At 36.7% G+C, this 17,073-nt stretch overlaps 1 protein-coding gene across 1 annotated transcript in view; it reads left to right on the top strand.

The window, feature by feature from the left end:
* TNIP3 (TNFAIP3 interacting protein 3) overlaps positions 1-16,860 on the top strand; it is a 51,927-nt gene extending 35,067 nt beyond the window's left edge. Inside the window, exons 8-12 of the mRNA XM_055384469.2 lie at positions 580-705; positions 4,999-5,049; positions 5,861-5,959; positions 9,092-9,152; positions 15,109-16,860. Coding sequence (XP_055240444.2) covers positions 580-705; positions 4,999-5,049; positions 5,861-5,959; positions 9,092-9,152; positions 15,109-15,140 — 369 coding nt within the window. The 3' untranslated portion in view covers positions 15,141-16,860. The remainder of the gene's footprint in view (positions 1-579; positions 706-4,998; positions 5,050-5,860; positions 5,960-9,091; positions 9,153-15,108) is intronic.
* Positions 16,861-17,073: the final 213 nt, after the last annotated feature.

Raw genomic sequence — 17,073 nt, 5'->3', positions numbered from 1 at the left:
GAATGTTTTTACTTCACTCCTTACCTTTCATTTGTTTTCATAGCTTTATATACCAGTCTGCTAACCTTCAGTCAACAGTAAGTCAGTTGAAAACAGTAACAATAATTAAACCTGTTTTTGTTTTTAGTTTAGTCACTTTTCTCAAATATTTGGAGTGCCTCTCAAGAGATGTTCCACTCAAATATTACTATTATTTATGATATACATCCAAAATAACTTATAAAGGGAAAATTTGTGAATACCTTTTAACAATCATGCTTTGCTTTTCCACATATGTAAGGGTTTCATTTCTTTTTTGCATTCAACTTATAATTTATGTCTGGAAACGGGCACGTCAGTATTTAGTGGCATCACTTAACAGCTATTGTCAGTAAACTGTCTTTTAGAAGTTCAAGCAGTATTCATACATCAAAGCCCTTGTGTTAGGGATGGATGACTTGCTCCAAAACAGTGACACTGAACACTAGTTGGGAGGGTTCTTTACAATAATGGAGTAGGCAGCAGTCATTTAAAATAAAGTCATTTAAATGGCTTAAGTGAAAAGGAAGCTAATAGTAACAGCAAGCTAATATTTCTTAGGTGCAAATATACGAAGAAGACTTCAAAAAGGAACGATCGGATCGAGAGAGACTTAATCAAGAGAAAGAGGAGCTACAGCAAATTAATGAAACTTCCCAATCCCAGTTGAACAGGCTGAATTCCCAGGTACAAGTCAAAACAAAATAATCTTTGCCAGCATGTATGTATATTTTTTTCATTTAAAAAAATTCAAGACTTTTGGACTTCTGTTAATTGACATTGAATTTTTTTTGAAAGGTCAGCACCTGGGATGAAGTCATTCTTAAACAATCTTGTAAAGAGATGAAAATGACTGGAAATTTCTTTTAACTTAAGTATATTAAGGAATTGCCCAAGAAATTGCATTCCAAAGTTTTTTAAATAAAATACAGTCCTTTTGATCTTTTTCTCATAATATTTATCTTGGTAGAATGAGAGTTGAACTACCTAGTACTCAAATAAAGTGAAGTGGTTTTTAAAATTCTTGTCATTTTCTTTGAAGGGCTGTGTTGGAATGCTCCTGTCTGCCAAAAACATACGTATTTCTAAATGCCATTTATATGTGAGACTGAGGATTTTGTTCAGTGGTCCCCAAATGTAATGTAACTGGAGTACTTTCAAGGAAGCCAGATAATGGTCACCAGTTTATTAAAATAGAATATATTAAATGTAAGCATACTAAAATTAAGTGTAATTGAATATATTAAAGTAGACTCAGGAAGTTGCCACGATGGGTAAATAGTGATGTTAATGAAGGAAAATGTAGCTAACATAATTTTGCCTTAAAAAAAAAACAAACTGCACCACTTTTATTTGTAAAATATTGCAATACATTTAAATAAATAGAAAATTGTTATGAGAATGCTGTGGCAGCTCTTAGCTTCAAGATTCTTCGTCATAAAAAAATTTAAAACAGTCATCATTTTCTTCCAAATACAAAGTGGATTGTGAATTAAATTTAATTTTATCTCTGATTTTTTTAAGATTAACTTGAAATTCTTAATTTTACATGGAAAAATTGTTTTGCAGAACCATTTTCTCTGTAAGAAATTAGAAAAAATAAAATAGTAGTAAAAAATCAAATAATTTTATGAAAGTAATTCAGGCAACCTAATAAATAATTCATACAATAATAGGTAAGACAATGTTCTGATTACTCTTGGTAAAAAAAAGATTATACATTGTATATTCTCTCTCTCTTTTTTTTTTTTTATGAGATGGTATTTTGCTCTTGTTGCCCAAGCTGGAGTGCAATGGCATGATCTCGGCTCACCGCAACCTCCACCTCCCAGGTTCAAGCTAGTCTCCTGCCTCAGCCTCCCAAGTAGCTGGGATTACAGGCATGCACCACCACGCCCAGCTAATTTTTTTGTATTTTTATTCTTTTAATTTGTTTCTTACATGCCCAACTACTCTAATTTCTTTTAAGTTGTCTCTGCACAAACTGTTTTACTTGCTGCCAGTAAAACAGTTTTAGAACGAAAAATAATTTGTTTTTTAAAGCAATTTTAAAATTTGCTGCCAGTAAAACAGCAAGTAAAACAACTTTAATTTTAAAACAATTTTTAATAATTTTTATATGATAAATTATATATCAATATATAATTATATTTAATTAAATAATTTTATTTATTCTACTATATTAAGATTGGTGATAGACTGGCAATGTCCTTGCCATTACAGAACTTTTAGTCTTGTCAGGAATGTATATCTATCTACTTAACGTTATATACTATAATCCACAAGTCCTTAAATGTGTCACCTGTAAAGTTGATTGGTATCAACAAAATAAATGTATTTTCTAAATGCAGTATGTATAATTGTGCCTTGAACCTAAAGGACAATCTTAATGATATCTAAAGTGATAGATTAAAGCTATGAAATTTTTTCTTTAAAATAATGAAAGCCCAATCATTTTTTTGTCTCATTTATTCAATAGGAGAATGATAGAATTCACAGAGATGTAACAGATGTTTGATGATCTATGTTAAATGTATTAACAGCAGATTAAATGCTATGATATTTTAAAAAGAACTGACATTACCTTAGTTGAATAACATATTATTTGTTGTCCAAGTGGACTTTTAGAGGACTATTTAGGTCAAATCATTCTGGCATTCTCAGTTGCTTTCTTACCAGAATGTATTCATTCTATCACTGAGGATGCGTTAAGTCAGTGAAAATAAGTAATGTGGTAAAGTGAAAGATGCTTAGGGTACTTAGAAATAGGAGAATTTAGGGGGAAAAGACTTGGTGTTCCTGCCTGCTCTAATATTCCATTGGTGGTAACCTTGAACAAGTTATTTAACTTTTCTATGCTTCCTTTTCTTCATCTGTACAATGACAAAGTTGAACTAGATGATCTCTAAAATGCTTCTTATTACTCTAAAATCTCTCTCTAAAAAATAAGTTACTTAACCTCTTTTAGTATACCTGCCTGTAAAATATAGATAATGAAACCTACCTTGTGACTTCACTAAGTTGTTCTCAATGTTAAGTGAAAAAAGCAAAAACAGGCCGGGTGCGGTGACTCATGCCTGTAATCCCAGCACTTTGGGAGGCCAAGGCAGGCAGATCTCCTGAGATCAGGAGTTTGAGACCAGCCTGGCCAACATGGCAAAACCCTGTCTCTACTAAAAACACAAAAATTAGCTGGGCATGGTGGCACGCGCCTGTAATCACAGCTATTTCGGAGGCTGAGGCAGGAGAATCACTTGAACCCAGGAGGCAGAGGTTGCAGTGAGCCGAGATTGGGCCACTGCATTCCAGTCTGGGCAACAGAGTGGGCTTCTGTCTCAAAAAGAAAAGAAAAAAACAAAAAAACCCTTTAGAAAACATTTAGCTCAAGTCAAGTCATGGCTCTGAGGTATTTTATAAATTATTTTAGTCTATTAGAAGAGGGGGCATGTTTAATAGTTTCATTTAGTTTATAATTAGCATGGTACTTTCAGTTCTTTGTAATCTAATTTTGATGCTTTCTTTTTGCAAGGCATTCTGCTATATGCTGTGAGAAAACGAAAACTGGTTCTTGCTAGTAAATAACTCACAATATAGTAAAAGAGACATGTACAGTCTATCCTCATCATCACAAATTCTGCATATGTGAATTTCCCTACTGACTAAAATGCATTTGTCATCCCCAAATCAATACTTGTGGTGCTTTGTGATACATCCTTACATATGAGCAGAGCAGCAAAGTTGTTTCCTGACATATACACATTCCTAGTGTTCTTTTTGTGATCTATTTAGTGCCATGTTTCCTGCATTTTTGTGCTATTTGTTGGTGATTTCGTGGTTTAGAATGGCCCACACATATATGCTGACATGCTCTCTAGTATTCCTCAGCATGAAGGATGTGATGTGCCTTATAGAGAAAAAGTGTGTTAGAGAAGCTTCATTAAGGCATGTTATAGTACTCTTGACTATGACTTCAGAGTTCATCAACAGTACATATTAAATAAGTTGTCTTTAACCAGAAACACACATGAAACAAAGTTATGTATTGATCCGTTGACACAAATGTTGTGACAAGAGGCTAGCAGAAACTTAACCCAACATTTCTCCTGGGAGCAGTGGTTCAATATTCACTAATTCAGTGTCCGTGGTGACTTTATGGAATATGACCACCACAAGCAGCAAGAATTGCCTGTAAATAGCACACATTGGTCTAAAAGATCACACAGTAAATGTACAACACTACATAAGAGGACAGAATAATTCTGATAAGTGGGACTTGGAAAGGTATCATTCAGAATGGGATATTTGACCATCCCTTATGGGAATGTGGGACATGGAGTGTAGGAATGACAATGATGTGAATGAACAGTCAAGGAAAAACCAGCTTTCTCTAAGTGTGTCTTAAGTTAAGGGAACCCAGGGTAGGTGATTCATCTAGATGAGGCTGGGCCTTAAGTAGTGAGAAGCCGTGGAATATAGCAGTGTGACTTTGAACAAGTTACTCAGAATCTTATGTCTTAGTGTTCTCATCTATAAAATTGAGATAATATTAGGTATCACATAGAGGGATTGGGAGGATTCAGTGAGTTATTGCATGTAAAAAATTTAGATAAGTTTCTGACATGGATTAAGTGCATATATAACTTCTAAAGTTTATTGTGGAAGCCTTTGAATGTCAGGTTGACAATTCCAATGTCATTCAGTAAGCAATGGAAATTGTTTCTATATCTGTATCTAAATAGATCTACCTAAAACAGAATTGTAATGGCCTCAAAAAACTGGAATAGCAATTTAAAACTATCACATTTTTCAAACTGCAACTGGAAATTTTAAGATTCAATGGATGTCTGCAAAAACCAACCTGTGGCTGTTTTTGTTGGTATTACTGCTGTCAATACCTGACACTTGAGTAGGTCAAGAGTGGCTTGGGAATTAATGATTTTAACTTGTCTTGATTAACAAATGCCTTTGTTTTGTCTTTAGATAAAAGCTTGTCAGATGGAGAAAGAAAAACTAGAAAAGCAATTAAAACAGGTATGTTGATCTAATTTTCACGCATACATTTATTCCCATGTACATCATTTCTCATTGTCCCAATTAAAGACATATTCAAGCTCTGCTACAGGTGGCCTACAACAACCCATGCTTTTCATTACTGACTACACCATCAACGGATAGACAGTGCTTAGGCACCACCAAGGCCTTTCAGCCCTAACACTCATAGAAAGCATATGCTTTATAGAGCATGTTACCAGTAGCACAAGTCTTAGTGCTCCTTAGACCCACAAGCACCTGGAAATAGATTTCATTGGTATTTCATGCAGTTGCTCACACAATTAACAGTAGAAAACTAAATCAAATACTGCCTCTTTTGAAAAAATAACATGCCTTCTTGAGCACTGAAGCATTCTATCCCATGGGTTCTCTAATAGCCTTAAATAATGAATATTATTTGTCTTAATTCCTAATTTCCTTTCTGGATTTTAGTTTTCCCTGGCTACAATTTAAGAAAACCTATTTTATGACTCAGTGAATAGATTTTCTTCATTGCGGGCCCTCAATAAAGATAACTCAAAAACATAAAGTTAACTCTATATACTTTTCAAGTGTGTCTAATTTCTTCAAAATGGGGAAATGGTTATAGTTTCACCTTAGGTAAAACTTGACCTGTGAGCCTCGTCTGTATCGGTCCTGAGTCTATTGACATGTTTACTATTTTGAGTTATAATTATGCCAGATTAAGTGGAACCTTAAGATTGAAACCAAACCTTTTGTATAAAGCAATGTCAGTGCGACTCCTCAGTCTCTCCCACTGGTAGTGAACCCACAGCTTTGTTCTCCTCAGATGTATTGCCCTCCCTGTAACTGCGGCTTGGTTTTCCACCTGCAAGATCCATGGGTACCAACAGGCCCTGGAGCTGTGCAGAAGCAACGGGAGCACCCAGTAAGTAAGAGTGCATTTGAAAAAGTGCTTAGTATACTGTTTTGGTAGAAATTATGTGCATCTCTGGAATTTCAGCACATTATATTATCTACAGCAAGAGCCTCTGTTTTCTCTCAGCCTCTAACTTGCAAAGTTGGAGTGGTCAATGTACACTAGAATTATCTTTGGGACACTGAATCCATAGGACACATAGATACGAATAAATTAATTGAAAGGTATTAAATTGGGAATAATTCCTTGAACAACATATAACATTTTCAATTGGCATAGTTCATTCTACCCAAAGGACATTTTCTGTATAAAGTGTATTTATGTATAAAGGGAAGTGGATATGGCAAAACAAGAAAAATGAGATGCTTTTGTTCAGTTGTAAATTTATATTGAACTACTATGGATATTGCTACATATGTGCAAAATAGTTTTTGACATTTTCCAATTGAAAGGATTTTCTTAAAGGATCCAAGAAAAAGTGACCCACTTAAGTTGTTCTCCATGGCTGTGTCTTCCCAGACAAAATGAAATGCAGGGTTGAGCAATTATTTGTGAGGGGAATTGATTTGGACAGTCAACCTGAATTAGTGAGGCCCAAAGCACCCTTTTTTTCCTTCTCAATAGCAGTATTCCACCCACCCTCCTCTACCTTTTATTTTGCCTACATAGATAGAAATTTATCCAGGAAAAAAAATATGCATTTTCTGCATTTTTGATTTACCCATACAAATCCCGCTACCCTTTAGGTTTGATTAATTGTGTTTCTCATGATGAAAAAATCTAAGATTTTTAACTGGTATTTTCCTACCAGAGTGCTTACAGAGAACATGATTCTCTTGGCTTCCTGAAAGTTCTCATACTTTTGTTCGAGTGTGACTCAAAACCCTTTTCCCAAGGGAGGAGATAATGACTCTTTGGGTGGCTGAAGGAATGTGAGGATTTAATGAGCATCTCTTATTTGACCCTGGTATGACACAGCACACTGCTAAGAATTGAGTCTTTTCACGTTATTGCTGGTTGCTAGTTCTGTCTGCTCTCCCTCCCCCATTTCCTTTTTTTTCTTTACCTGTTTGCTTATTTTTCAGTCTTTACCAATAACATTAAATTTTTTTTTCAAGAATGTAGAAGTCAACTCAGATTGTGAGAAACATAAAGAGAAATTTACTGTAGGAGTGAATTAACCTATAGGAGTTGGCTTCTACAGGTTGGGGGATTGGAGAAATATTCTTATGAAAGGTTAAGTATAAAACCAATCAGTCATTCACATTTACCTAGGAGTACAAATTATTGTTTCAGTCAAATATTTCTTTATGGAAAGAAGGAAGGAATTCACCTACTATAGCTCATCAAACAGTCCATATCAATTAAAAAAGGCAAGGCAGTCCAGGTCACATAAAATTGTCACCAAATAAAGGCCTATATTTGAAAAAGGACTCCAAGCCATGTAGAATGGCCTACATTTTCTTTCTTTTTTTCTTTTTTGTTTTTTTTGAGAAGGCATCTCGCTCTGTCATCCAGGCTGTAGTGCAGTGGTGCGATCTTGGCTCACTGCAACCTGTACCTCCTGGGTTCAGGCAATTCTCCTGCCTCAGCCTCCCGACTAGCTGGGACTACAGGCATACACCACCACACGTGGCTAATTTTTGTAATTTTAGCGGAGATGGGGTTTCACCATATTGGCCAGGCTGGCCTCAAACTCCTGACCTCATGATCCGCCCACCTTGTCCTCCCAAAGTGCTGAGATTACAGGCATGAGCCACTGCGCCTGGCCAGAATGGCCTACATTTTCAAGCAGTAGTCAGATGAAAAAAATCTCAGCATAACAGTAGAGTTTACAACCAAATCCTCAAAGTTAATTTAAAAATAATATTTCGTGTTTCTTGTCTATATCGAAGGCTGAATTAAGTCACATGCTATAGTGTTGGTAACATTACAGGATATTTACCTTCTCTTGGCAACTCTCCTGGAATATAAAACTGAGGCTCACGTCACTTATCCTATGTGTTATTTGAGACATCTAAAAATAAACGAGAAGATAAAAAACAGAGTTGATCTCATTTCCTCTTCTAGCTTTTTTATAAGCCAGAGGAGCCAAGGGCCTAGGTGTCTAGAGTAGGGGTACAGTGGGGTCAAACTGCACTAAAAGCAGCATTTCTCAGTGTCTTATTGAGTAATTGAACTTTCTGGGCTACTTTCAGTGGTCTGGCAGCCTTGTAAATGCTCTCTGTTGGCTCATGTTAGAAAAATTTTCCTCAAGTTATTTTTAGGAGATAATTGAATTACAGAACAAAAAAAAAATCTGTATTCTCTGTGTCTTGTGGAGAAGTAGGAGGCAGGGGTGAGCATTCAGAGCAGAAAGACAGACCTGCTTTGTGGGCAGGTAAAGCTGAGATTGCTCCATTCCTAAGCGTTAAATACAGAGGTGCTGGCCTTGGAGATATCTTGATAATTCAGGCCAATGGGTTTACTATTTATTCAATGCAATTTGTTCGACATTCAATATCTAGCTGTTCTTAACTGGTGTAAACCTAGGAGAAAATCCCAAGAGAAAAATCTTGTCTCTGTAGACTAAACTATGTGAGCAATTTAGAGGATAGGTTCTGCTGGATCGGTTCTTCACAACAGCAAAAAGGGAAAGATTTGCCCTGCTTCACCATCCTGAACTTCTGTCAATGCCAAATCCCCATTTAATAGCTTAAATTTCTTCCTTAAACCATTAGAAAACTTGTATTAAACTTTTTTTTCCTGGCCTTCTCATTGCCTCTAGTGTGAGGGTCTCAAAAAGAGTATTTGTTGATGCTAAGTTGCTTTGTTTTATTGATGGGCTGTAGTAAGTTTTACAAGTGTTTATACTTCTGCAGATATTCAAAACACATCTGTTTCAAAAAAAGAAAGAAAACATGTCACAGCCTCAAAGTGGTAGAAATTCTGGCCAAACACAGAGTGGATTTAAGAGGGGGTAGGGAGAGATGATGGCAGTGATGGGGGGTAAGCAGGATGAGTGAGGTTGGCAATAGGTTTGGATAGAAATTACTTTTGTGTTGCCTGCTTAATAAAAGCCACATAGCCTAATTGTATTTTTGACATGCCACTGTATTTGAAGTCCATATTGCTATAATAATGTTGTATTGTTCCACACAGCCAGACTATCAGTGGTATGCTCTTGACCAGCTTCCGCCAGATGTACAACACAAGGCAAATGGTAAGACCACAGCTGTATTGAGCATTCTTTCATGTTTACATCTTAATGGGATCTTTTTGGGATGTTTACTCAACATACATTCATTCGTACTTGGGGAGGACTTACTATAAAGTTGTGTTACATACATAACTTTAATTTGATGCACCTGGGGTTAAATTGAACTCCTCAAGACAAAGAAAATGTGCAAATGCAGAAATGCATGACCCTCAATTCTGGCTTCTGTTCCTTTTTCAGTCTCAGAGTCAGAATTCCATCTGGGGTTAGAAATGAAAACTGTAAGCAGAGCTGTATTATAACAACAACAAAGCTCTGCAATTGTACTACAAAGCACAGATGCACACCCACTATTCCAGGTTGAGTTTGCTAGACAGATGTTTTAAATGTCACTGGCAGACAGACAGAGGAAACCAAAGGCTCAGAACTGTGTTCCCTTATGACTAAATGTCAGACTCCAAGGCAGGGCTCTTAGTTTAGGCCAGGGTTGCCCACAACGCCCACCTCAAAGTATGCTGTGGAAAACTAAAAGTCACTTATGAAGTACTCACAACTAAGAGTACTTTTTTAAATCTTATTTTTTATTGATTTAACATTTTCTGTTTTCTTTCTAGAATCTGCTATACTTTCTACTGCTTGTTTCTATGGTCTTGTGAGGCCACCCAGAAGCGGGCTGTATAAACTGAGCTATAATCAAAATCCCACTTCTATTCTCATCAAGTATACATAATCAAAAGTTAGAAATGTCTGCTACATGTTTAAAGTCTCATATGACACACACCTGGGACTCTTGTTAATTTCCAAAGATTTGAATGTATCTAAAAATGCTGAAGATGAGCTATGTAGTCTAATTTCAGGCCATTCTTGAAATTCGATCTCGTTTGAAGTCAGAGCTGAGATCACAGAAATCTAGTTTTTAATACAAGGAGTCTGTTATGGAGTGTAAATAAGGAGTCAGGGATACCACATGTAGTTTTGCAGGTTGTGAACTTTACAAGTCTGAGGGGCTCATCATGGTACTCTATGTGAATGGAGCCTGCTGAAGTACAATACGCAATCTGGACAGCTGTACACAGCAGCAATGGGAGTGACAAAGGCCATAGATTACAACAGCATCATAGAAAAGAAATATGAAATGTGAGAATTCCATTATAAATTATCCAGGTATTTATCAAAACACTATAGGACTCTCTTTTTTCTTTGCTTTCTACTACAAATATAGCCAGTGGTTTTAATGAAGTTCTTGAGTTCCAACAATAATGGAGTTCTTTTATTAGAAAGGCATACCATTAACCAGAATGAGTGTTGCATAATATATGCAATTTTAAAATCTATTATGGTATAATAACAGAATTGCTACCCAATTATAATTTTCCATTTTATATTGCTCTGGAATGACTATTAAAGATATTGTCTTTCTGAATTGGAGTTTAATAACTGGAAAATAAAATTACTTAGTACAGAATTTAGTAATACCATAAGGTCATTTATATATCATTATTAGATTCTTGCTGGACCAATATTACACAAGCTAATGATTACATAAAATAGAAATGAATTGTGATGACATTCAGAAATTAAATAGAATATGCAATAATGAAATGTTGTAGTCAGTGTATGAGACTTACTGATTTTTGTCTAGCTAGGAAAAATGCAGTGAGCTTTGTGATGTATAAACATACCATGTAACAGTGTCTACAGATGTAAAACTACAACAAAAAAATCTCCATGATGTACCAATCTAAGCTTTGGTTTTTTTTGTTTTTTTGTTTTTTTTTTTTGTCTGAGACAGTCTTACTCTGTCACCCAGGCTGGAGTTGTGCAGTGGTGTGATCATAGCTCACTGTACCCTTAAACTCCTGGGCTCAATAAATCATCCCACCTCAGCCTCATGAGTAGGGCTACAGGCATTAACCACCATGCCCAGCTAATTTTTATTTTTATTTTTTGTTCAGATGGTGTCTTGCTCCACCTCCAGTCTGTTGCCAGGCTGGTCTCGAACTCCTGGCCTCAAGTGATCCTCCTGCCTCTGGCTCCCAAAGTGCTGAAATTTCAGGTGTGAGCCACTACACCCGGCCTGTTTTTAAAGCATTATTTCAATCTTCACAACAAAGCTATGAAATAGGTTTTGTTTTGCACTATTTGACACATGAGGAAACTGAGGCTTAGAGAATTTAAGTAACACGCCTAAATCACACAGTTAATAAAATTTAGCAAGGGGATTAGATTATTTGATATATAGGATTCTAAAACATATGGTTTGTATTATATAGTACAGTGCCCCTCTTACTATACCTCTCTCACTTTATTGAAATTTTCTGAAAGTATAGATACAAAAGTGAGAAGGGGGCTCTAACATAGATAATAATATGACTAGCATTTAACCCTCAATAATCTCATCTTTGTGTGAACTTACAGCATGCTACTCATTTGACATTTAGAATATCACAAGTAAAAGGCACGGTACTATGTAAGATTAAGTGTGTAATAAATATGTTATGAACTAACCTGTGCATGGACAGCCCTGGTGGAACCTGACCAGGGTATGTTGTCATTTGAAACCTATCCTTTTCCATACTAACACAGCTCTGCAACTAACTATGGCTGGCCAGCAGCAGAGAAGAGGGCTGATCATGGTTAGGGCACCACCAAAAAATTCCTCACTCCAAAGTCTACCTGTTTGGGATTCCTATGCCTCCTTTACTAGCTTCCGCAGTTGATGTATTTCATAGCTTAAGCCATGTCATAAGAATTGGCAGAACTCTGACATCACTCTTGTCACAAATGATGGATGTGTCATTATTTAATTTCAGTAGTGGTTCTTGCTGGTTTGGGGTTCATTTAATTAAAAAGGTCCTTTTAATCTGTTGGTATAACTGAATTGCTCAGAATTCTCATAAAATAATTTTGTGGTATTGACTATTAAGAAATCACTAGTTTAAGGCCAGGAGTGGTGGCTCATGCCTATAATCCCAGTGCTTTGTGAGGCCAACGTGGGCAGATTGCTAGAGCCTAGGAGTTCAAGCCCAGCCTGGGTAACATGGTGAAACTCTGTCTCTACAAAAAAATACAAAAATTAACCAAGTCTAGTGGCATGTGCCTGTAGTCCCAGCTACTTGGGAGACTAAGGTAGGAGGATCACATGACCCCAGGAGGCCAAGGTTGCGGTGAGGTGAGATCACGCCACTGCGCTCAAGCCTGGGTGACAGAAAATGACTCTATCTCAAAAAAAAAAAAAAAAAAAAGAAGAAGAAGTAACTTCATGCATTTGAAAAGGTATGGCAGATAATGAGTGATTAAATTTCAATGATGCCACTAAATCCTCCTCTAACATTTCTGGGGCCTAGAGCAAGAATAAGTGGAGAGCTACATCCTATCTGTGTAAATCTCATGAATCAAGCATAGAAACTGTTAAAGTATAATCTATCCTCCTACCTTGATAAACATACATGGAAAACCAAAGTACAATTTACAATGCTCAGTTTCAAAACCAGTCTGTGACAGGACATGGTGCACAGGGAGACCTAAGCCCTGGCCTCCTGCCTGGGAACCTCGACCTTCTCTCCCCACCTTCCCATCACAAGGACTCTTGAGTGCAGACTTGAAGACAGCCCAGCTGGGAGATCCCACCCTTGTCCATACACCCCTCAACACTCTACACACAGCACTCTTTGGACAGCCTTCAGGCTGGGAAGAGGACCACATGAGTCTTGGAAGCAGGCCCAGAATCACCTGGGCAGGGACTTCGGGGATGTGCATTTTGGTGCCAGGAGCTTGTTCTGGAGGAAACGTCGCTCACACTGTGAGGAAGGGTGTGGCTGGAGGAGGGCCAGAGCAGAGTCCTCTATAATATGGGGACACCAGTGAAGGGCTTCCTGACTAGGGACTGAGGGTGGTAGGTGCTGAGTACCATGGTGCACAGCCTTCCGGTCAACTAATTTCCAGCTTTGCTCTCAGTTACTGTCTGTGGTTATTTCAGAATGCTTTAGAGACACATTGAAAATCAACCCTTCTTTCAAAAACTAAAGATTTTTAATGAAGGGTTTCGAATGTTTTCAAGTCATTTGAGACTTGGCTTTCTCTCTGTATAGCATTAAATAATGATGTTTTTAATACATTGAAGTCCACAGATATTAATGAGTTACAGCTTTTGTTTAGAAACACGATTTTACAAAGAACATTTTCATCTTGTTTCATCTGTTATCAGAATGAGATGCAAAATGACTTCCATGTTTATAGAACAATTATGTCATAACAGAGTTAGTTTATCTTTGAAAAACATGTTGTTTGTTTCTTCCTTTCTGAAATGTCAAAAAGCTATGGTTTCTGATTGCATTGCATGCCAGTCACTTCTGTACATTCCAAATTTTTCATAGGGTACAGAGTTATGCTTTGTCTAATGAGCCAGAGCTGGATTATTAATGTATCTAGAAAGGCATAAGATGTAGGGATGTGAAACTGTGTTGTGAAATCATTTCTTTACAATATAGAAGATCAAAGCCTAAATATTATGATTAGCTTTTACTAATGTCTAATACTAACCAATTAAATACTGACTGGATTTGTCTCCTAGGATTGCCATAACAAAATACCACAAGCTTAAAATAGAAAAACTTTTTTTTTCATAGCTCTGGAGGTTAGATATCCAAAAATCAAGATGTTGGCAGGGCCAAGCTCCTTCCAAATCCTCTGGGGAGGAGATTTCCTTGCCTCTTTCAGCATCTAGTAGCTCCAGGTATTCCTTAGCTAGTGGCAGCATCACTGCAATCTCTGCCTCGGTCTTCACATGACCATCTTCCATCTGTGTCCAAATTTTCCTGTTCTTACACGCACACCAGTTACAGTGGATTAAGGCCCTCCTCCCACCTTCACTGTACATTTAGGGAAATTCTGCCTTCCCTTCAAGAAACTAAAGACCTATCTTTGTTTTTGTTCAGATTTCCATTCTGCCATGGATTATCTCATTGGCCACAGCCTCTCTCCATCTAAAATATCAGGCTATTGATCTTTAATTCTATGCCTGTTTCACAGGAGCACTGTACAAATTGAAAAGGAGTTAATTTTAAAATATTTAAGATACCTAGGGAGAGGTATCATTAGTGGATTTATTTAATGTTAACTTCAGATTGGTTAGATCAATTAATTTATGCTTCTGAGTTCAAATTTATGTTCTCAACATATTAGATACCTTTTTAACATAGTGACCACAGTCCTCAGCAACATAATTTTTCAGCCTGGAAAAGTAACTTATTATCTTCCTATTTGCTTTTTCTGTTACCAAAATGTTAGTTTAGCACGTCTTTGGTATACCAAATGAGGACAACAAGTACAAAACATTCAGCATATTTTTAAGTTATCAGGGATAAGGATAACGCTTTGTTTCTTGGCATTTCTATGATTATTTTTTCCTGTTGCCATGAGTAAACTTATTTGACTTTGTCTTTCATGTAGTATTCATTATCAAATAGTACTCAATCAAAATATTCCAGATTTTTCATATTGGTCTTCATGATACACCAACAAGTCTTTCTATAGGATATTTTCTATAGCTTTGGCAATAATGTACCCAGTACCATATATTAAAAGATCATATTTGGCAAGTTTTCTTTCTCTGGGGTAAGTACTGAACCTAACCTAAGTCATATATATGACTTACTTTCACATGCCCAAGCCAAAATGCCAGCAAGAGTGAGAATTAGTATAGAACATTCCTCCTCAGGCATAAATAGAACGAGGCCACAACTTATTTCACAAAATGGTAAGCATATGTCAATGCTTAAAATAATAACCCTCCATCTCCCGCTTCTTGATTTCTCAGTGTAAACTTGTGGGGAGCTTATGAATATAACATAACTTTTTTTTTTTTTTTGCCATCCTGGAACTTTATGTCAGCCTTAAGCCAGAAGAAGAGAAATGAAATGTTAATTTTTAATCTAAAACATTTTCCTACTGTTTTCCATAGGTTTATCCTCAGTAAAGAAAGTCCATCAGTAGAAGTACACACTAACAGAGAGAGACAACAGGCAACGAGGGAGCGTGGCTGAGGACCCTCTTCTTTGTTTATACTGAGGCTTGTTTCTGCCACAAAGGCACATCATCTACCCTGTTATTTGTGCCTGGTCATGTTTTCCTTTGGCATGAATACGGGAAAAGGCTTCTGACAGCTAAGATCCTGATCAAATTGGAGGAGCCAGTTATTATACAACCAAATACAACTTCCAGTTTCCTTGAAATGAGACTTGGCAGATGGATGATGCACGACTCCCTGAAAATCTCTTCGGCATATTGCTGTTGGATGCACAAAAATGATTCTATGATTTAAGCAACTCAGTGTTTGCTGCAGGGATATTGTATGTTGATTTAAAGTGCATATATACTTGTGTGTGTGTGTGTGTGTGTGTGTGTGTGTGTGTGTGCGTTTCCTGGGGTAAAAATTTCTGCAGTTGTAAATGTTTAACATTGCTCCCATTCTTCTTCCACAGGGCCTTAGTTCTTTAGCTATTTGACTACATATTGTTGACCTCAGTGATCCTAAATGTAGAATTGAAGAGGTGTATATACCTCATTAAATTAAATAAGTGGTTCAATCTGAATAAGATGGTTAATTGGAAGCTATTCCTTAGACAGATCATTTCTTTAAGATGATGAGAAATTGTGGGCCTGCGTCACAAGACTTGATTATGAAAGATAAAGTCTTGGGCTGGGTGCGGTGGCTCATGCCTATAATCCCAGCACTTTGGGAGGCTGAGGCAGGTGGATTGCTTTGAGGCCAGGAGTTCTAGACCAGCCTGGCCAGCATGGTGAAACCCCATCTCTACTATAAATACAAAAATTAGCCAGGCTCGTGGCACACACCTATAAACCCAGCTACTCAGGAGGCTTGAGGCGGGAGGATCACTTGAGCCCAGAGAGGCAGAGGTTGCTGTAAGTTGAGATCGCCACTGCACTCCAGCCTGGGAAATAGAGTGAGCAAGACTCAGTCCCCCCTACCCACCCACTCCACACCACCAAAAAAAAAAAAAAAAAAAGGAAGACAAAGTCCTGATGGGATGATGATGGCTATATGGCTATGCTGTGTCCATATATACTTACAGAAATATTTCAGGCATATGGATTTATAGTTAAATCTGTGTTTTTCCTTCCTATGGATTTGATTAATTTTAATGAAAAACTTAATTCTGACTTCTCAAGCCAATTAAAATGAAAATGGAATTTATTGAAATTTTATTGCAATTAAATCTTAGAGTGACATGACAGATGTCTAAAGATTAAGCAGATTTAGAAGTATTAAGTTTATCCATTTAATAAGAATTCTGCTAGGACTAACTTGACATCCTCTTCGTGATCCTCTTCGTGATCCTCTATATACATATATACATATATATGTGTGTGTATATATATATTCTCACAAATATGATCTCAAATTATACATTTATATGTATATACATATATATATATACATATAACAAGAAATGTGAGATCCTTGGATATCTATGCTTCTAGAAGTAAACCTAAAGCAACTGCAAAGCTGAAAATGCAGTTGAAGAAAACAATCCAAACATACTGCTAAAATTATCCAGTTTCAGCTTCCAAAAATTATACTACTTTATTCCAGCTCAAATTATTATTATTCCAGTATCTGGATACACCTGAAGCTCTGTATAATGGGAAGATGAAAGAGCCTTAGGAAAATAAATATTTTCAGGTTCAGCCCTTTGCAACCCTGGAACATAATTCTTGACAAAGAATTATCCTTGTCTTACATTAATTTTCTGAAGCTTGTTTCTGTTTATCAAAGAGACAAATCATTCTTGGATATTACTTCAGTATAAGTATAAGCGTAATATAAGTCAGCTGCTGACTTGTTAACTGTTGTTTTCCTGATTCACCTGTACTGAAGTAATACCCAGGAATGGAAACATTTTGG

This window comes from Gorilla gorilla, chromosome 3 (assembly GCF_029281585.2).
Source record: "Gorilla gorilla gorilla isolate KB3781 chromosome 3, NHGRI_mGorGor1-v2.1_pri, whole genome shotgun sequence".
Classification (NCBI taxonomy): Eukaryota; Metazoa; Chordata; class Mammalia; order Primates; family Hominidae; genus Gorilla; species Gorilla gorilla.
The sequence above is the reverse complement of the archived record's forward strand: the minus strand, read 5'-3'. Positions and strand labels throughout refer to the sequence as shown.